Here is a 21,832-nt window from a genome sequence, read left to right as displayed (position 1 = left end):
CAGGATGACTCCAGGTCAGTCATATCTCTTTTCTTGCAAGATGAGATGGTATCAAAATTGGTGGTTGCAAGAGGGAAGACAGGAGCTTTTGGCCATCTGATCACACTGATTCTAACCACAGAGGCAGAATTAGGCCTCCACCTGTAACGTGTTCCTTTGGTAAAAGGCTTTTTCATGGGTTAAGGGCTGGCACAGTAAACAGAACCACCAGATGGCAGGAGTGCTCTCCGGATAAATAGAGCAGCCACACACCCTTCGGTCTTCCAACCACAAACTCTCCACTAGGCAACAGCAACATGAATATAATTGGAATAGCCATTAATGGATTATATATATTAAAAAAAAATTAATTCTTTTAAATCTGAGAGCAGCACTTTAAAAAGTATCCACAGCTGGAATTTTTTTTTTCTCTAGAAAATTACAATTCTAGTTGCTTTTAGACCTCCCACACACTAACCTAATACACAAAAGCAAAACAAAACAAAAAGCCCCTCAGATTTTTTGGGGGTGCAGTGCACGTTCTAAAGAACGTGGGAAAGATTACTATTTGAAATCATTATTATTTAAGAATTTATAGCTCCCAGTCTTAATTTTAAAAAATTTAAAAGAAGTGATTAAAATGGTCACTTCTTTGAAGATAATTATTATTTAATGACCACCTACTATGTGCCAGGGGTTGTATTTAAATGCTTTTAAAGCATTAGTTCATTGAATTTGAATTGGAGCTTTTTCAGAAAGCCCGTATTTGAACTTAAGCCTATTAAGGGCCATCATCTCTGTATTTTCCATGATCTTATTATGGCTTTTCTGCTTGAGCCATTTTCAAAACCCATACTGAAGGAGAAATTGGAACTGCCCTCATGTTATGATTTTTAGTGCACACATGGATGTACTCTCTCTACTTATGACTTTCCCTCTCATGTAGATGCACAACATTTACCTGATGAGTGACAATAACATATTTTGATTCTTCAGTTATACTGAAGGCTGAAAATGAAGACTGGTTTGGGAGCAGTAGCAAAGTAGTAAACTCATCCAAGCTGAAAGACAAATGACTGGATAGTATGGTAGATGAGAGTACAGGAGGGCCAGAGGGAGCAGAGAAACGCTTGACTGGGCAGAAAAAAAGGGTAATGAGATGAAGTGGGCAGCTGCATACTTCTATGCTTACCTCTGCTTCGTGCTTTTAGAGAGCCTTACCTGTACATGGCCTTGGACAGCCCGATGTAACCTGGTGTAGCACAAATGATTTCCATGTGGAGCAGAGATCTGAACACGTTTGAATCCCTTAGAGGCAAACACTGGACACTTAAGCTTTGAAAACAGAGTAATAGCAAGTTGTTGTCTACGAGGCATATGCAGTGAGGGGGTGCCTGCCCTCAGGAAGCCCCCAGGACCTTCACTGCTTCTTAATTCAGTTCTAACTGTGACTAGGACCTATCATAAAGAAGAGGAGGAATAAGAAATATGCTTAAGAGAATTTTTGGGCACAACGATTTTACTGTACAGTCACGCTGTATTTTAATGCACTTTATTTCAAGTATTTTTAAGAGAAATAACAACAAAATGATATGGCAACCCCAAAAGGGCAAAACCTGACTAATGGGAAGAGGAGAATGTCCCTTTTTTTTTTCTGCCTGAGATAGTCTGGGGGCAGCAAGGAGTCTTGAATGAGGAGAAAGGAGTGGGGACGAGGGACTTAGGGAAGGGTGTCCAAGGAGAAAGGGAAGGGTGGTGACTTACTTCTCCTTCTGTGCCCAGAACCACATTCCCAGGTATCTGCGTGCAAAGTAAGGTGACTTCAGGTGCTGATAAACCATGTTAGCGGTAAAGACCGCAGTTAACTAGGCAACTACTTACCCGGAGCCAGGCATTACTCTTATCTATGCCTCTTATTTAGTCCTTAGGCAAGCCCTACTGGGGAGGTGATATTATCCTTTTTCAGAGAGAATGACTTGCTCAGGGTCCAAGAGTTCTAGCAAAAGGCACAGTTAGTATTCAAGTTCTGTTCTCTTAGCATTCCCTCTGATTTTTTAGGGCCAGGGCTGTTGATATACCCTGGCCGCCACCAGGGGTCACACTAGCCAATTTGGATCAATCAGTAAGCACAACTGGATCTAAATGTGATTAATTATGTAACTATGGCCTGTCCAAGTTTAGGTCTATGAAAATTGCAACATGAAACTGAGGCATAAAGGATTACTGGGAAAATAAAAATGTTTGAATATCCCTACCCCTTTTTTTTCTGGCTTAAACAGGAATAAAGGAAGATAAAACAGCATGAATCCAACCCAACAGGCAGCATGACTAGAAGCTTGTATCCTGTATACCTGGCAGTTGGCCAAAAAATGATCTGCTCAACTTTCCTAGTGATGACAGGGGGTTGATAACAGTGTTTAAAAACCTGCTGTATAGCACAGGGAGCTCAGCTCGGTGCTCTGTGATGACCTAGATGGGTGGGATTGGGGTGGGGAGGGAGGTCTAAGAGGGAGGGGACATAGGTATCCATATAGCTGATTCGCTTCATTGTACAGCAGAAACTAACACAACATTGTAAAGCAATTATACTCCAATAAAAATGATAATCAAAAAAGAAATAAAAATAGAAATAAAAACAAGGTGAATATAGTGTAGGCATTAGGACAAAGCTGCTGACAGTTGTCGGTGCTGTTTTGTTCGCTATCAAAGTGTTTAAGTCTGATCGTCTGTATTAACTTTTTATTGGTTACGATCCCCAGAATTCTTGCTTCTCAAAGGACAAAGCTCAGGCTGGGATTCTTACAAAGGTTTCATAGGACAAAGTAGAGAAAGTTAGCATATCTCAAACAACGCTTGCATTCTACGAGACAATTACATTTGACTGAACCATCGACAACACATTCACACTCCGTAAACAAGTTTTTCTGCAAATGTTTATTTAGAAAGATTTTATAGAAATATCACTGTGTCTGTGGCAGTTTCTTTAGGTGAAAAAAGTGCTAACAGTTACTATGGAAACCAAGACGCAGGCAATGAGGAGCAAAATCAGACCTATACGACAATATTTTGAATGCTTCTCTTGTTCTTCTTCCTTTTTCAGTAAGGTATCAAAACCGGGTGTGTACATGTCTCCCAACCAAAACCGTAGGTCATTAGGATTTTCCTAAAAGAAAATTACACGAATAGGATCAGTCAGTGTTACAGACTCAATGAGATTGCAGAACAAGACCGTATAGGTACTTTACGTCCATATTCACACTGTCCTAAGTGTCACTGCTCAAATAAGAGAGGCTAGGCTTCCTTGAATAGTAGGCACATGTAGCTACAGCCTCCTGGCTGACCAGGAATCCTCAGCTTCCACCTGTAGGTCTGCATGAGAATTCATTAGGAAGTCTGCACGGCTTACTGAATAAATTGCTCACATTGCAGGGTCAGAAACACACCAGCGGTTCTGTCATCTTTTCGCTAATTTCGTGTCTCTTACAACTCATAAATACTGTGTGTCAATCAGGTTAGTGAGTTGAAATAAAATGAAAATTCCTTGCCTTAGCGGAGCCTTGGGGGGTTTGACTTTGTTGGCCTAATAGGGATAAAGATGTTTGTTGAGTTTTTCAGTAAATCCAGAAGCTGACTTCCATGGAAGGAGGAGTAAGACCAAGAGTAAAGAGTCTTTTCCATGCTTCTCAATCTTCTGGTCTTCCTTTTAGCGGAATACAGCATGTTGGCATGCAGAAACTCTGGCACTGTTTGACCTTCTGGAGAAAGGACCCAGTATATCCTTTCCCACATCACCTCCTAGGCCCCATGTCTCTGATTCTTTCACTGGCCTTGTCTCCCATTCAACCCTGAGAAATAGTCTTCTACTCAATTTCATCTCCTACGTCCAATGAATCATCTGCAAACTCTACTGTCTATACATATAAAACATATATATACACACACACATATATATATTTTTCCCTCCTATTTTCTCCTGCTGTTTTTAAGTGCTAATGATTCAGTGTCTATAACTGGCATCTGGTAGACATACAACAAATTTATGGTGAATGCTGAATCTCTATTTTCATAAACCCACTTCAGGCCTTATTATTTCTCATTTGGAGTATTGCAGTGGCTTGTAGCTGGGCTGCCTACCCTCTCTCTGCCTCTCTAGGCTCAGTGGACTTAAAGTCAGCCAGTTTCCATGGCTGGACACAAGGGTAATGAACTAGCTTCAGACTGCTAAAAGAGGAAGGGGATCTGGGTGGATTCTGGTGATGGCAATATAGCTCTTCCATCACATTGCTACTAGGTTCAACTTCCCAGTCTTAGAAAAGCGAAAACATTAAAATAAAATTTGGATGACCTGTGTAAAAGGATAGCTGATTTAAAAATCCTTGCCTACTTCACTCTTATCCTTCATTTGTGTCTGTGTCCTAATCAGAGGCCTGCACTTTCCCTGCAAGTTTAATGCCTCATTCTTCAGTAAGAACTTCCATAATGGAGACTATCCTTTCTTACATTCTGCCTATAGCTTGCCTTTGTAACTAAATATGGGCTTCTTTTCTCCTTTCTTATTCGTAAAGTTAGTAATTTAGAAAAATGGGAGTGGCCAAAAGCACATGGAACTTTCATGGCCTGTAAAGTAGTTGAAAAGGTTTCAGAAATTAGGTTGGGGGCTCTGTTTGCTAATTAGGAGATATGGGTAGGGATGGTGATGAAAGAAGTTGAAATGATGAGGTCAAGAAGAGAACCTAATAAAAACAAAAGCCATGACTTCCAGAAGCATCTCTCAAAATAGCATCATGAGGTCTGCATACAAGCCTCTGACCTGACGGGCCTCTGCTCTGAGGTGAGTGTACAGGTAGAGGATGGGTGGGGAGGGGGCCTTCCCCCCACCCCCGCCGCCATTATTCTATTACTTAAACTGTAGCTCCAGCAAAACTGGACTACCTATTGTTCTGACAAACTCTCTCACACTCTTGTATATGTGCCTTTTTTCTTGCCACTTCTGACAGAAGAGGGCCTCTCCACTCATACAAACAATGTATGTCTTCTGGAATTGTACACATTCTTCAAGTCCAGCATAAATTAACTTTTTCATAAAGGCTTCTTTTAATCCAATGGGACTTTGTCTTCTTCTGAATCTGCACAGCACTTTCCACTGTTCTTCCTATCCTCTATCCACTATCCTCTTCCTCTGTCTTGTCATTTCCTCTGTCCTGTCTAGAGTTATTGTTACTCTAGACAGGACAGGCAAGGAGAGTCATATTCATCTTCATAGTCCCTTTGTCATTCACGTAAACAACAAAGAAAAGAATAGAGGCTCTAGCATACAGTCAAGAAATGTTTGTGAAATAAATCAATACACTTTTTCCTAGTTGCAGAAGGTTGTTTCTTAGAGGTATTGATCTTTAGATTCCTGATAAAAAAACACAAGATTATTGTTGCTAGGGGGGAGCATCTGTTATGGAAACGTCTCTGGAAAAGAGGCTACATTAAGGAGGAGATACACTAAATCCACTAGGAGACTAAGAAACTCCAAAGACTTTGGACACTATTTCAAGGAGTGCACACTTGAGATTTTAAAAAGTGTAGGACTTTAGAGGGACATAATGCTGTCCCCTTCAGCAGGAAAAATCTGTAGGTGATTAAAGTATGGGGTTTAGAACAGACATACATTGTTAAAGGAAGTACTTGGAAAATGTCAGACCTTTCTGGCCCTAGGGTGGGCAGAGGTAAGCCAAGGCTGGGTAGGAATCCAGTCCACTCAGAAAACAGAGGGCCTCTCTCCCTGCTTTTCAGGTATTCCTAGACCTTCTATTTGATGGGTGACACCAGGGGGAAAAAAAAGAAAAACCTGAATTGGGTTTAAGCTGGGTGAATGAGTTCATTGCATACTTTTCCTGTGTTGAAATGTTTTTGTTTTGTTTTGTTACTGAGACACAGGAAAATGTCCAAAATGTAAATTTGCAGTCTTAAATCACTGAGTAGGCTTGAAATAAAATGATCTTTGATGAGAACTGCCTTGCACAGTGCCTAAGACAGAGCATTTAGTCAATATTTTTGAATAAATGTAGAATAAGGAACTCTTTTAAGTATTCATGAACATAGGTGATCACAAAACTAGAGGAAAACATACTTAATCTGGCAAATTAACTTTCAAAACCTGATACCTTCCAGGTAAACCCTTCTTCTGTGTCACACCATTTCTTTCTCTCTACATTGTAGAGATGCTGGTAATTGCTGAAATTGTAAAACACAAAACACATAAATAAACATAACTACTGACTAGGAGAGAGAAAGTGAAGCCAGAGGCCAAAATGACCTGAAATCTGGAAATTTTGTGCCTAGTGAAGAGTGCCTTTCACCTCAGTACCCATTTCTTTTAGATTATTTAACTGATCTCCCTCATCAATTAAAGGAGTTGATTCTTTGCCTTGAGTACCTTCAGATGCCCAGAGAGGTTTGTGTGCAGGGAATGCTTGTCATATTCCTCAACGGTCCATGAAGGTTTCTTTTTTCTTTCTTCCATAGCATCCTCCAAACTCACATCACTGTATAGTGGGTTATTCTTCAGAACTGATGACAGGGATGGTGGGGGGCTCTCTGTGCTCACAGCACTCTCCACACTGGAGCTCCTCATTCGTTGAGCAGTAATATTCTTCTTCTCTCTCTGTCAGGAGGAACAGTGACAAAGTTTGTCTTACCAATAGGTCACTGATGACAAGGAAGGCAACGTGAAATAATTGTACCTGAAAGCTTGCTGATTCTGCCTGGAAGCGCAACAGATTAGGACAATGAATGAAGGAAGAATTCTAGGATCCAGTTTGACCTAGGATCCTACCATTAATTGAGTTATTTCTCTGCATGTGATCTTGTTGAGCTTCAGTAATCATTCATTAAAATGCTATTTTATAACAACAGAAAAAGGACAATGTTCTTTAATTCAAATAGTAGAATTCTAAACAAAGCCATTTTCCCCCAGCTTATTTGCACTGAGATTTGATACGTTATTTCTTTCTACTTGTGCATTCCATGACTGATTAAAAGAATTTAGCATTGCTGTATTAATCCAGCAAAATCAAGATTAAAAGGCATTTTATAGATATGCCTTGGCTTTCATGGGAACTCCCTTAGGACTCTCATTTCAGGCAGCTTGGAGAACTGGACTAACTTAGCATTGCACTCCTATATGTAGCTACAGACCAGCTGGCTATTGGAAGGCTCTAATTCTGACTTCTAGATGTTTAAAAACTTTTTTTTATTAAAGCATGATATATATGTAGAAAAGTGCATATATTATAAAAGTGCATATATTATAAATTTTCACATACCAAATAAACCCAAGATACTACCAAGAAACAAACCATTACCAGCACACCTTATGCTGCCTTCCAGTTACTATCCCTCTCCCTCCCTAAGGATAACCAGTAGGATAACAGCATAGGTCAGTTTGTATTCAGTTATGTAAATGGAATCATACAAAGTGGTTTTTCTGTGTCTGGTATGACCTTCATATTTTTACTCTGCTTTTTTTTCTTATGACTACAAAACTATCACAGAGGTAGACAAATTTTAGATTAAAATTTGTTCATTGGCCAAATAAAATTGAGAAGAAAAAAAAGTTTATAGTAACGTCTCATTTATGATGGGGCATCATGGGAGAGGAACTCCACATAAGTTAATTTTTGGAACACTTCGGTTTAACCCTTAAAAACTGGTGACACATTTCATTAATTTACAGGAAATTTTTCAATAAATGTGTTTCACATATTTCAGTCTTCTTAAACAGAGAAGTTTCAATAGCAAATAATATTTTTCTGAGTTATATTTTTAATCATTAATACACTGATTCCCTCAGTATCTATTGGGGTATATAGGTCACATTAAATATGTGTTTATATAAACTAAGTTGTGAACTAATATTATATATAGTTTCCTTCTGAAATGTCTGGCAAAAAATCATCTAGATAAAACCATTCACATTCTCTTTGGCCTTAGGTTTATCTAATTTTCTTAGTCCAGACACTTTTTACATACTTAGTGATCAACTTGGAGATCATCTCTGACTTTCAACTTGGAGATCACCTCTGACTTTATTAGGTCGTTGGTCTGCTCAAAATCAATTTATATTCCATAATATTGAAGTTTGTAATGAAATAATAAATCATCTTGACTTAGTGTTTATCTTTAAGATGGATGACCTCATGAAAAATGTTTCCGAATTGAGAAAAAACAACTTGATACAAAATTTAGATAGTTTCAGTTTAGCATAATTCTCACTCAAGTTTTTTTCTTCAAGGCTAGATATCTTTGATTATCTTTGAAGAGAAATAATTCTTCTGACATTGAAAAATTGACTTTGTCAGTTTTCTTGCCTGCTGGACTATTCCTTGAGCTTCTTAAATAAGAAAGCCCTATAAATCAGAAAAATACAGTTTCGGGGGTTAAGAAAAAATAATACTTTCTATTACAATGTATAAAGGTCTTGAAAAACTAATATACAAAAGACATAAAAACGATCAGAGCTATTTTTAAAAGAACATTCAAGCCATTAGTTCTAAACTATATTCTTGAATGTTTGATGTTCATCCTAGAACTTGGTGCCATTTATTTTTGCATTGCATGACAATTTCATGTCTGAAGGACATGTGAAGGGAAAATTAATAGAATAACTTTATTAAGAATTTTATGGAAGAAATAGAAAATACTAATCATGGTTGAGGTTCTTTTGTATTTTGATATATTTTTTCAAAATCTCTTAAGAAAGGAAACAAAGCATGTATTTGAGTTTAACTTTTCACTCCACATTCTAGATGGACTACACTTAACAAAAGGAAACTCAACAGTAATTCCATTATTTTACTCATATAAGCTCTAAAATAACTTCTTTTTAAAAATACTTAAAGTAACAATTCAAAGTTTACCTAGGCTCTTCTGTATTAACCATTACTTTGTCCATTTACCCTTTATATACTTTAATCATTATTTATGTCATTTATGTATAAGTAAGCTATCATTTAATGGAAAGAGTGATATAGAAGACTTTCAGATAAACACTGAGAATATACAATTAATAGGCCAAAACAGAAGGAATCTCTAAAAAATGTACTTCAGTAAGAAGAAACCTGATAATAAAATGAAAGATTAAGAGGCAGGAAGGAATGCTAGGCAAAACAAAGAAAAAAAGAAAAGAAAAGAAAAGAAAAAACTGACAAATATATACAGAAATCTAAGGAAGCACTGATTTTATGGTAAAATAGAAATAAGAATAACCACTAATTTGTGAGTTTTAAGATAAAAGAAAACTGAAACTGTACAGTTAAAAGTTTAACAGATATATTTAATTAGGAAATTTTAAGAAATCATTTCAGTGAGAGTATTGAGATATTACAAAAAAATAGAGAAAGAATGTATAGCTTCTAAATTGATAGATCAGAAGAAAAAAAAAGGATAAAGGAAAATTAATCTAAAAGGTAAGAAACCTGAAACAAAGAATATAGAGGAGAAAGTCTTAGGAAAATAGAAAAAATTTTGAAATAATCATGTTAAATGTAAATAGACTAAACCCTCTATTTAAATGACAGAATGTCATATCAGTTTTTAAAATTAAATTTAATTATATAATATTTACAAGAGAAATACCCAAAATATAAGGACTCAGAAAAAATGAGAGTGAAAGTATAAAAAAAGATATAGCAGGCAAATATAAAGAAACAAGAGCTGGTATTTGACTGGTTAAATACTCAGCAATTTTGTTTTCCCTTCCTGAGTACAAGAGATGACTGCCTTTATTAGGCTGTTTGAAGTTAAACTGGGGCCAGCTCTTCTGATGATGTGTGGACAAAAGTAACAGAGACCACTTCCAAGCTGAGCCCCTGAATTCTCCAAGGTTTTTGGCTCACTCTTCCTCACTTTCCATTTTTGTGTCACTGTAAGCAAGGATTCTGAGATGGCAGAGTTTTAAGATGAAAGAACTTCAAGCCCTAGGATACTGCTTGGAAAAGAGTTGCCCCCCAAACCCATCTGCCCTTCCTCAGACATGCACAAGAATGCTTTTCTTCTTTTCAGTTAGAGATATTCTGTCATGACAGTGTAGCCTAGCCTACATTCCTTAATACAGAAAGTGATATCTTGAAATTCTACAAATGTGGGCATTGGCTTAGCAGTCAAGAAGTGGAAAGGGGTGAAAGGGATATTGGAAGCCAGATTGATGGTTATTCACATAATATAGTGAAAAATGTTTGGTATAAGTGTCATCTGTGGTCATTTGGAATCTAATCCCCTGTAGCTGTGTGAGAGGTATTATAAATAATCAGAGCATTTATGTACAAGGAACACAGTGCTGATGTAATACAAGAAAAAGATGACATTAGAGAAAGAACTGAATAGTTTGCAAGAAGAAAGAGTAGAGAAACTCTGGAAATTTGATGCCTTCTATTGTTAAAAATCTGACTGTTTATAGACCTCAAACACTAAGATATAGAATCATTTAAAAAAATGGATTGAGGAAAATAAAATAAAAGCGGATTAAAACTTCTTAGCTGGGACTTCCCTGGTGGCACAGTGGTTAAGAGTCCACCCACCAATGCAGGGGACAGGGGTTCGATCCCTGGTACAGGAAGATCCCACATGTCGCGGAGCAGCTAGGCCTGTGTGCCACAATTACTGAGTCTGCACTCTAGAGCCTGTGAGCCACAACTACTGAAGCCTGCACTCCCTAGAGCCTGTGCTCCACAACAAGAGAAGCCACTGCAATGAGAAGCCTATGCACCGCAACAAAGAGTAGCCCCCGCTCACAGCAACAGAGACCCAATGCAGACATAAATAAATAAATAAATAAATAAATAAATAAATAAATAAATAAATAAATAAATAAATAAATAGAAAAATCAAATGAAACATTTAAAAACAAAGTTCTTAGCTGAATGAAGTGACTCAGGGTAAAGGTCCTGTTAGGGTGTGGTTTCAAAACTATTATTCCTGACTGCCTCCAGGTGTTTGTCATTGAGTTAAAGGATGGAGAAATGGAGGTAGAAAAGCAAACCATTAAAGCTTACTTGAGGGACTCCCCTGGTGGTCCAGTGGTAAAGAACCCGCCTTCCAATGCAGGTGACGCAGGTTCGATCCCTGGTCTGGGAACTAAGATCCCACATTCTGCAAGGCAACTAAGCCCATGTGCCACAACTACTGAGTTTGCGCATCTCAACTAGAGAGCCTGTGTGCCGCAAACTACAGAGCCCACGTGCCCTGGAGCCCACACCCCACAAGTAGAGAGAAGCCTGTGACGGGAGAGAGGCCCGAGAGCTGCAACGAAGACCCGACACAGCCGAGGGAAGCCCTCGCGACGCAGCCAAATAAAAGAAAAAAAGCCTATTTGAGAGCTATGCCTTAAGAGAACTTAAGGTGTGTTTATTGACCTATAGACCTGACCGCAACAAAATAGATATGATTACATTAATAAATAGCTCACACTAAGTTTTATAAGATATGTATCACTAAAGAAACCACAAGCCTAGAACTAAAAGCTTTTGATTGTTCAAAATTATAAAACAAAACAATAACCCTATGCCTCCAAATATCCATAAGTAGGAGTAAATTTTGAAGCTTCTACAGCCTCAAGGGAGGGCCCACTCTGATATGGCAAAAGAGAATGATGAACAAGGGGCAGCTTCCTAGCGGGTAGGACTGGGGACCCTAGAGAACAATGCAGCAGGAAGTCTTCTAAAAAGCAGAATCATGGCCTAATCCACCTTCCCCACCTTCAAGGAAGGAGACCCACGCACATTATTTTCAGTGGAATCTCAGAATTACTTTGGGTAGTGTCTGTCGTCTTTCATTTTTCCCATTCAGAAAGGAAGAATTACTGTAGTGATCCCGTTCCTATTCCAACAAAGATTATAGGATGATATGGTTGGGACATCTGATAAATGTAGTGACTGGCTCACTTTGGTGTTAGTACCTCTGGGGAAGGATGAATGCTGTGTGTAGGAAGATGAAATATATAAGTATATATATGTTTAACAAAACGATAGACTGTGGCAGAGTCTGGCTAGGCACTCAGCAAACCCATTTCTTCTTCATGGGCATACAACAGCTAGTTTGGGACACAGGCTTGACCCCTAAATTCCCTGATCCTTGGCTTAGTCTCTCTCTCTCTTTTCTAGCTACAAGCATCATAAAAATTCTGATATAATAGAGCCTCAAAAAGGAACAGTCTGGGTTCCACTTGGAAGCAAGCCACTAGGATAATTTTCCCACCCACAACAGATCTTGTGTGAATGACAGATACATTTTATTGAGTCAAGTCACTAAGGATTTGGGCATATTTGTTTCCACAACATAATTTAGCCTAACTACTAAGAAAGTATATATATCAGACAAAATAAACTTTCAGGTAAAAGACTTTGTTAGGTGAAGAAAGTGTTGGTGGAAAATGAATAAATGTAGGCATAATCAGTAAAATATAATATTTCTAAACTTGTATGCCTCTAGTAAAATAATCTCAAATATATAAAGCAAAACTTGAGATAACTAGGAGAAATTTATAAGTTTTTACCAAGCAGATAAAACAATTATTAAACATAAAGAGGCTTTGAACAATGAAACCAACACATTTGATCAAAGACATTGATGTCATTATTCAACGACTAAAATACCCATTTTAAAAATACATTGAATATTTACAAAAATTGGTAATGTCCTGGACTCTAAAAGAAATTTCAAACATTCAATATTATATAGATCATGCTCTTTGATCACAACTTATTAGAAATTTAGACATTAATATCAAAAAGATAATGTAAATTACCACATTTTGTAGAAATTAAAACACATTTCAAATAAATGATGGGAATTTAAAAACTTAGGCAGAATGAAAATGAAAACTGGAGCTGAAATAGCTTTTGAGGGAGTATTATAAGCATATATGCTCACATTATAAAAGCAGAATGAGAAAATTAATGAAGTAATAAACATCTAATTCAAAGCCTTAAAAGGAAACTGCAGAGTAAATCTAATAGTCAACATGAAATAATAAGGACAGAAGGAGAAATCAGTAAATATTATGAAGAAAAATAACCCAAATATACAACGGAGAGAATCAACCATATTGAAAGCTGTTTCTTTGAAAAGGCTAAACCGATTAAAAATATCTCTGGGGGCATCTCTGGGGGCTTCCCTGGTGGCGCAGTGGTTGAGAGTCCGCCTGCCGATGCAGGGGACATGGGTTTGTGCCCCGGTCCGGGAAGATCCCACATGCCGCGGAGTGGCTGGGCCCGTGAGTCATGGCCGCTGAGCCTGCGCATCCAGAGCCTGTGCTCCGCAACGGGAGAGGCCACAACAGTGAGACGCCCACATACCGCAAAAAAAAAAAAAAAAATAATAATAATCTCTAGTAATACTTCTCCGGAAAAAAAAAAAAAAGATACAAACTCACAATGTTAGAAATGTAAAAGGACCATAAGTTACATAGCACAGATTAAGAACTGTAATAGGAGTATAATCTGAGTAACTTTAAGAATTTACATGCAATTGGGCAATTTCCCACATAATATAACTTACAAAATTTAATTAAAGAAAAAATAGGAAATGTTAATTAAACCAGTGATCATTTGACTAACTGAATCAATAGTTTAAAATCGACCCCAAACATACACAGGTTTAGGAACAACAGGCTGAATGAGTGTTGTAATCAGCACTCAGACATTCTTGAAACAGATCATTTCTATCTTATTTCTATCTCATTTCTATCTTGTTGAACTCTTCCAGAATATAGAAAAACAAGGAATACTCCCCAACTCATGTTACGAAGTTGGTATAAACTCCAGACAAGGGAAGTAGGTAAAAGAAAAGGTAATTTTTTATAGGCCAATTTCTATTATAAACATAAATGAAAAAATCATTAATAAAATATTGCTAAACAGAATCCTATAATATGTATATTTTATATACTAGGATAGGAAAGATTTATACCAGAAAAAGATGTTTTACCAGGAGAATGGTTTAATATTCAAAGATTAATGTGACTCACCAATTATCAGGAAAGAAACAACACAGAAGTTTGCAGTATATTGTGAAAAATATTTGGAAAATATTTAAACATATTTAGAGCAAATTTCCTAGCAAGATGGAAATAGTAGGGAACTTTCTTAAACTAAGAGAATCTGCCCAAAACTGCCAGGGCACTGTTTACTTAATGGTTCAAATATTAGAAGCATTTATCTTGGTTTCAGAATTAACACAAGGATGCCAGTAATCACAAACATTCATACGTTATTGCGAAGTTCTGAGCAATACACTAAAAATTAAATAAATAAATCAAAGGAATAAGGGTTGTAAATAATGAAACAAAACAGTAGATGACATGATTATCTACAGGGATACTTACCATCAAAGTAAAATAGATTTTAATACAATTTCTGGATTCAAAATCAATATACAATAATCAATCGCATATGTAATACTTTATTATAAAACATGATTTAAAAGGTCTTATTCTTAAGAGCAGTAATTACTATCAGTATTTAGATATAAACATTACAACTATATGCAAAACTTCTATGTGGAGAATTTTAAGACATAATTGAAGGCTATACGAAGAGCATGATAAATGGAAATATAGACCATGTTCATGAACTGGGAGAATCAAGATCATAAAGACTTCCATTTCCCCAGTCTGGTCTACACATACAATGTAATTCCTATCAGAATCATAATGCAGGACTTCCCTGGTGGCGCAGTGATTGAGAGTCCGCCTGCCGATGCAGGGGACACGGGTTCGTGCCCCAGTCCAGGAAGATCCCACATGCCGTGGAGCTGCTGGTCTCGTGAGCCATGGCCTCTGAGCCTGCGCGTCCGGAGCCTGTGCTCCGCAACGGGAGAGGCCACAGCAGTGAGAGGCCCGCGTACCGCAAAAAAAAAAAAAAAAAAGAATCATAATGCAAACAAGGCATTTTGTTATACTGCACATGTGAGCCCACAGACAACTTTTCTTGGAAAGTAGCTCCCCACTGACCACAATAATTCTATTTTCCAAATTGCTAGAATGGTTACTTTTATGAAACACAAATTTGATCATGTGATCCTCTTGCTTAAAATTTTTCATCAACCCCTCCAAATTTTCAGGATAAAATTTAAAAATCTAGACAACACCCTCCGAAGCCTTCCTGGTCTGACCCAGACCTCTCTTTAACCCCCTCTCCTGCCTTCCTCTCCAAGTAACCAGGGCTCTGGAGTCCCACGTGTGCTCCTGTGACACACACAGTGCTTTTAATACAGTTTCAGTGCCAGGGGCATTTGGGTCTCATCTGGGAGCAGTGTGATGGGACAAAGTGGGTAATGCTTCTGGCAGCATACCATCCAAGGGTGAATTTCTGACCCCAATGGAGATTTTGTGAACTGTGTAAATTTAGCATAACTTGATAAATCATGTCCTGATAATTGCCTGAGCAGCTCAGTGATGCTCCTCAATCTACTTCCTAGACAATAAATTAAGTACCTCAAAAGTCCTATAACATCTGCCCAAATATAAGCTTAAAAACGGGAGCCTATTGCACATAGGAGGCTGTTTTCTTTGAAATAGGAAATGGAGTATTGGGAATAGAGACAGTCCAGGAGAAGGCATGAAACGTGTTCAGAGACAGATTGTGAAATACAGTTATGATATACCAAAAAAAAAAAAAAAAAAAAAAAACTGAGATAGGAAGAAGAGACTTTAGAATTTAAGGGGAAAAGAGTTATAAGACTGAAAAAAAAGTGAGGCAAGGTGATTAGGAAATACACCCAGTAAATGACATTGTCTAGAAACCCAGGGAAGAGCAACCTCCTTACCCTTGGTCTTTTGTTTCAATTCACAGGTTTAGTACAGATATCCCCTGGGTTCTCAAACAGATGTGATGGAAGCCAGGAAAATATATAAGAAATAGATTAACCTGAAAAGATTCTGAAGTCTAACTGCTAATCAGAAAAAAAAAATCCCACCACAATATCTGAAAAAACATGTTTTATCATTTATACCAAAAAAAAGGAATCAGCTTTTTCCTTTTATTACTTCGTTTTATAAAGGGATTGGCAGAAAAATTTGGGATACAATTCCAAATGCCTTCATCAGATACACGCCCCAAATTATTTTAACAACCAGAAACATTAGGTTTTGGCAAAAGTTTGTTCATTGCACTGAAAAGAAATTTATTAGGAAGCTTCTTTATTTCTCTAGTTGAAAGAATTTAAGAAGTATAAATCTAGTGGAATCAAGAAATATTTGCTTGTACTCTCTCCCTGCAAATACAGGTGACCTGTGTATCCACATAGAGGGAATGAACAGTGTTTGGAGATACTGGCATGCCTGAGGACATCTGTGCTTACTTTTCTATACATACGGTATTGCTTCCGTTTGTGTAAAATGGCTTAGAGAATTGCCTCTGAAGGTGGAATGTGAATTTTAAAAAAGCTTAAAAGATAAATTATGGATATAAATACAGTACTCTGTTTTGTTTTTTGGTTTTTTTGGCCATGCAACACAGCATGCAGGATCTTAGTTCCCTGACCAGGGATCAAACCTGTGGCGCCTGCTGTGAAGTGCGGAGTCTTAACTACAGGACTGCCAGGCAAGTCCCTAGGAGATCTTTGTTTTAACTTACTACCAACGTTGAAGGCAATGTTTGTAGACTAAGTCCTTTGACATTCCATGAGGTAGTCTGAATTCTAAACACCATGCACATAGAGGGTATGAGACAAAAGGGTAAGCTGACACAAACCTGAAGTTTGTGTGGATTTCTTGGGAGTATAAAATCTAACTGCTTGAGTTAGCCACATAGCTTGACAAATGTATTGACTACATCTTCTAACTCCTACACGCACACATACCCCCCTGCATCCACCGTATACATCAAAAAATGCAAGTGGTATTATCGGCTATTTTCCAAATTCTAATGACAGGGTAATTCTAACACATTTTGGAATACTGGCAACTGATGATGATGATGATACACATTTCTTATACTCTTATAAGAAACCCTGTCAATTGTTTTTACCTTGTTTTATTTGCTCTCAGTTTTAAGGAAATATGTAAAATGAGCATTACCCTAATTTTGCAAATGGAAATACTAAGGCATGGACTGAATAAGGGTCATAATTTATGTCTCTCAAATTGGTTTATTGTGGATTTGAGACAAGAAACCAAGTTTCAAGTCTCTTTATTCAACGTTCTCCCAATTGGCATAATGTCTCCCTAGCAGAGTGAGACATTAAGCCAACAGAGCAAGGGTTTTAAATTAAGAACTATTTAACAGCTGCCTACCACCTTCTGCATCCCTAACACCTAAATTCACCTGGTATATTCAGTGCCTTATTCCAGGTATCACCACAGCTACTTAAAATATTTTTTTAATTAATTAATTAATTAATTTTAATTTTTTTTTGGCTGTGTTGGGTCTTCGTTTCTGTGTGAGGGCTTTCTCTAGTTGCGGCGAGCCGGGGCCACTCTTCATCACGGTGCACAGGCCTCTCACTATCGTGGCCTCTCTTGTCGCAGAGCACAGGCTCCAGAAGCACAGGCTCAGTAGTTGTGGCTCATGAGCCCAGTTGCTCCGCGGCATGTGGGATCTTCCCAGACCAGGGCTCGAACCTGTGTCCCCTGCATTGGCAGGCAGATTCTCAACCACTGCGCCACCAGGGAAGCCCCCTTAAAGCTTTTATATGTTCATTTCTTTTAGATTTATTTTTTTGCCAATGAATATATCACTCCTGGATTTTAAGATCCAGCCAAGGAGAGAAGAATTACTTATTGACATATTGCAATCTAATGTAGTGAATATAATTGTTTTTACTCATAATCTGTGCCACACCTACTCAACTAACTAAATTTGTAATTGATTTACTCCTTCTCTCCAAGCATTATTTCAGTAGTATACTGAACTGAAATATTTATTCAGTCATTTAACATTTTATTTTAGGGTAAAAGTACAACTTAATAAAGTTTATCTATAGTTTATAATTACCGATAACATATTCAAAGACATATGAAGCAGACTTTTACCTTCTTGGTTTACCCTGAATAACTATATCAACACATCAGGGCCTGTTGAAAGAGACGCCCTTTAAAAATTTGCATTTCATTCAGGTTTAGGAACAACATTCAACAGAGCTTTAAACTGTGAAGTTCCACATGAAGGAAATAGGTCAGCTCCAGTCCTAAACAAAAGATGTTAGATCGATGTGTTCCAACCTCAAAGGAATTTATTGGATATGTTTTCTTAGACTAAACTTCATAGCACAGGAGGGCCAAGGTTCTCTGAATTGAGTTTTGAATCATTTTATTCCATGATATAAACAATAAGACAAAGGAGAAATTTCATCACATTTAACTTCAACAAAACACAAAAAAAGCAACCACCAAAAAGGTGTGTATGGATGGGTTTTGAGGATTACAAAAGGGAAGGATGTAAAATTTTTGAAAAGTTAGTTTTCATAATAGGCTGCCTTACAATGGAAATAAATTAAAATCCTCATAGATGGAGGAAACACTTACATAATTATCCAAGTGTACTTGATTTTGAATGATCTCATGATAAAGGTCCCGAGGAGCCCACAAACACACCACAAAGGAGTCACTTTACACCAGGACTCATGAGTAGCAACTGTTTCTTAAAAGAAAACAAATTTCTGTTTAGGGAATTTGAGCCACTCCAAAGGATTTAATGATTTGCAGGGGTTTGCAGGTCAGTCACATCTGTTCTGAAATGACATGCTTCTTCCTGTTTCTCAATTGACTAACCCGTAACCCCATTAGCCCTCACATCTTAAACAAAGATTATTCCTGTTTCATGAGCTGTGCAACAGTCAAGTTTATTTATGTTTATTTCAGCACATGGAACTCATCACAGTTTTATTCTTCCCCTTTGGTTAGCAAAAAGAAGGAAGATGCAAAAGAAGAAAGCAAGAAATGAAGTCCGGGTTTGAAGGTTGATTGTTAAGTTTTGCCCACATGGACACCTGTGGAAAAAAAAGAACCTCTAAAATAATGACCAGCACCTTTCCCACGTGGAGAGTTCTCTCTGTTTTCTTTCTTTCCATCATTAGGTTGCCATTGTTCCACTGTTTGAGTCTCTTTTGCATGAGATAAAAGGGAGTCTGTCTAAATGAGGCAGAAGCAAGATTCAGTTCTCTCAGAGGCCATGCATGAGCCCACACAATGTAAGCTTCTGATGCTTTATGCTTAGACTACCCAAAAGATAGAGGTAGGGTTCCCCCCAGAACCTTATTTGCAAATGTAGTAATTGATTTGAAAAAATTTGAAGGGAAGGTATAAAATGAGGGCTAGGCAAAATCTAAAATGACAGGCTGAGAAGCTAGTGCTTGGAGGAAAACGAATGGTTGGGAAAATTCACAGAATTTATAAAGTGATCAGAGAAAGTCTCCTTATGTTAAGGAAGAGAGAAAGACCTTTTCTATGGCAAGTGTGAGCAGCTACTTTGTACTCTATTTCCTATAGCTTTCTTTTTGCACAAATGATGAAATGGCCAATAACAAGAAAGAAGCAAGCCCCTGCCCGCGTATTTATGTGCTCCCAGATCTTACCTGTGAGTAGATGAGGTTTTGCCAGTGCTGTGCAGCAGGGTAATTCCCTCCCGGAAACTTCACCAGACTGGCCTGAAGAAGGGCTGAGTTCCTCATTAAAGACCTCACGTCAAGCTGCAGGAATTTGTCAGGATGGTTGTTATTTGGCAAAACAGAGAGATCCATGTCTCCCTTCTTCTACGGTGGAAGACAAAGGCAAGCAAGACTGCTGCTGTCAGAGCTGTCCATTATTAATGAGCCTGAGAATGCCTGACAGGCATCTGAAACCAGGTCTCTGGGCTGTGCTCAGAAACTACTCTCGAAATGACACATCCACACACAGGAACAATGTAGCACGCTGCCTTACCTTTCACCACACACACACGCACGCACGCACGCGTGTGCATGTGCATTTAGAGTGCTTGAATGGAACAGTTGGGCCCACACGCATTAAATTGGATGGGATACCAAAATTAGGTATGTGTAGCACGTAATGTCTCTCCACACAGAGTTAGGAGTAACAGTTTAAGAGGAACTACTCTGGATAAGGCTGCCAGAATTTCAGGGTTACAGTCCACAGTTTGGAGCACATGAAACAATCACCTGTAGGGAGACATTACTTAATATTTCTCTCTGAACATTGCCGAGCTGACCCAGCTGACTTGGCTCTGCCTGCACAGCCTCACATGTGATACGTGGGATCTTGTTTCTTCTCATGTTTTGACTCCCAGAGTCTCAGGCTCATGTGAAATCTAACCATGTTTAGGTTGTCAGCTTCAGCTCGAGTAGGGAAATGGCAAGAATTTGATAGTTTGCTACAGTAATTTAGTGCCCCAAACTACTGCTTTGACCCATTCTCTATCTGAGGTCTCTTTGACTCTATTCCTAGCTGTATAAACTCCTGTGATGGGTCTTGGTGTTTACAAAGTACATTTGGAACCAAAGGAGAACATGGCTGCTGGGTTTGGATGACGTGCTGTCCTAAGTGAACCCACCTGCTACTCAGGGAGCCGAGGTGGGAGTGAGGCTGTGGACGGCATCTTAAGCCAGGAAGTGATGATGACTTTAAGGGAGATAAGCTCTCTCATTACAAGCCACTCTGCCTTGGGCAAACCATACTTCTCACCAGGAAAGTATGGATTTTCATCTAGAGAAAGAGGGAACATTTCCACTCTTGAGAAGGCATAGGACAGACACATCAGCAGTTTTTAAAAGACATAGGTTGTTATGTTTGTGCCTCTGTAAACCCATCTGATTCAGCAGGAAGGATTTTCTTCCAGAGGAAATGAGGTCACGTGTGGAATGTATCAGCACCAGATTTCAGAAGAGTGCCCTATAGCTTATTAGACTCAGCAGCTAGGATGTTCTTGAATCAAGCAAGACACTAGAGAGTACTTACCTTCTTTATAACAGAAAGCATGAAGCTGTTAAAAAATCATCTTTCCTACTGATAGTCGCAAACTGGATCAAACAACCAATGTTTTCTGTAAGAATTTTTAGACCCAAACTCTATCACTGTCTTACAATATGTGAAATAAGTTTGAGTGGTTTTTATCAATACACTTACTGGAGAAAGAGGTACTTCATAATGTCAGTTGATAACAAAAGAGTTAAATCACAAGTGTTTGAAGAATCAAGTGTGTTATGTGTATGTGCATGTACTTAGGACTTTCTGGATTTTTCTGGCGGCTGCCAGAACACATCTAATGAACAAATATTTCTCGGGCTGTTTGCTTTTCCTAAAAGATTCTTTGGGGAATAACACACATCTTCAAAAAGAACCTTACTTCTCTTTGGCTCTCTATATTGGCCAAGTGGAGACACAAAACCCAGATCCAAATATATTTGATTAGAAGTTTTCCTTAGCCAAAGTATGAGGTAGGTGAAATAAGCCTTCAGTTTTCCTTAGGCGTCCTTCCTTTTAGATTCCTCCACTGTGCTTTAGATGCCCAGAGGTTTGTATACTATCTCCTTCTGTCTACAAGTTCGGTTTCTGACTCTCCACATTCTCCCACCATCCTTTGTCTACTGTCACCCCAAAAACCATCAGTTCTTACTTCTTACTACTGTCCCTATGGGTAGCCTACATGACTGATAATCAGGAAATCAAGCTTACTACTCCCTCTCCTGCTACTGGCCAAACCCCACCTCCTCCTCACCCCCAAATCACACCTCTGCTGACGCCAGTCCTTCTGCCTGGTAACATTTCTTCCCAACCCTGGATTTTGACCACCTCCTATTCATAATTCACGGGCCATGGCTGATACCTAGCCTTTCACAAAAACTTTACATATTTTCTCTAGTAGGGGAAATG

The 21,832-nt window shown here is 38.2% G+C and overlaps 1 protein-coding gene across 1 annotated transcript; it reads right to left on the bottom strand.

Annotated features, from left to right (window-relative positions):
• Positions 1–2,962: 2,962 nt before the first annotated feature.
• On the bottom strand, positions 2,963–19,704 carry MINAR2 (membrane integral NOTCH2 associated receptor 2). Its single transcript, XM_065875569.1, has 3 exons — positions 19,540–19,704; positions 6,407–6,634; positions 2,963–3,142 (listed from the first exon to the last, which is right to left on the bottom strand). Exons 1-3 carry the CDS (start codon positions 19,702–19,704, stop codon positions 2,963–2,965), a joined length of 573 nt encoding a protein of 190 aa, XP_065731641.1.
• Between the last annotated feature and the right edge of the window lie 2,128 nt (positions 19,705–21,832).

The sequence above is a fragment of the Phocoena phocoena genome, chromosome 3, assembly GCF_963924675.1.
Source record: "Phocoena phocoena chromosome 3, mPhoPho1.1, whole genome shotgun sequence".
NCBI lineage: Eukaryota > Metazoa > Chordata > Mammalia > Artiodactyla > Phocoenidae > Phocoena > Phocoena phocoena.
This window is presented reverse-complemented; position numbering and strand designations above follow the sequence as displayed.

What these genes read in the sequence shown, in the direction of transcription:
- MINAR2 (XM_065875569.1), bottom strand. Translation starts at nt 19,704, where the DNA reads ATGGATCTCTCTGTTTTGCCAAATAACAACCATCCTGACAAATTCCTG. An exon ending in AAAACCTCATCTACTCACAG is followed by an intron (nt 6,635 to 19,539) that starts GTAAGATCTGGG and finishes TCCTCCTGACAG; the next exon opens with AGAGAGAAGAAGAATATTAC. An exon ending in ACCTCTCTGGGCATCTGAAG is followed by an intron (nt 3,143 to 6,406) that starts GTACTCAAGGCA and finishes ATTTTCTTTTAG; the next exon opens with GAAAATCCTAATGACCTACG.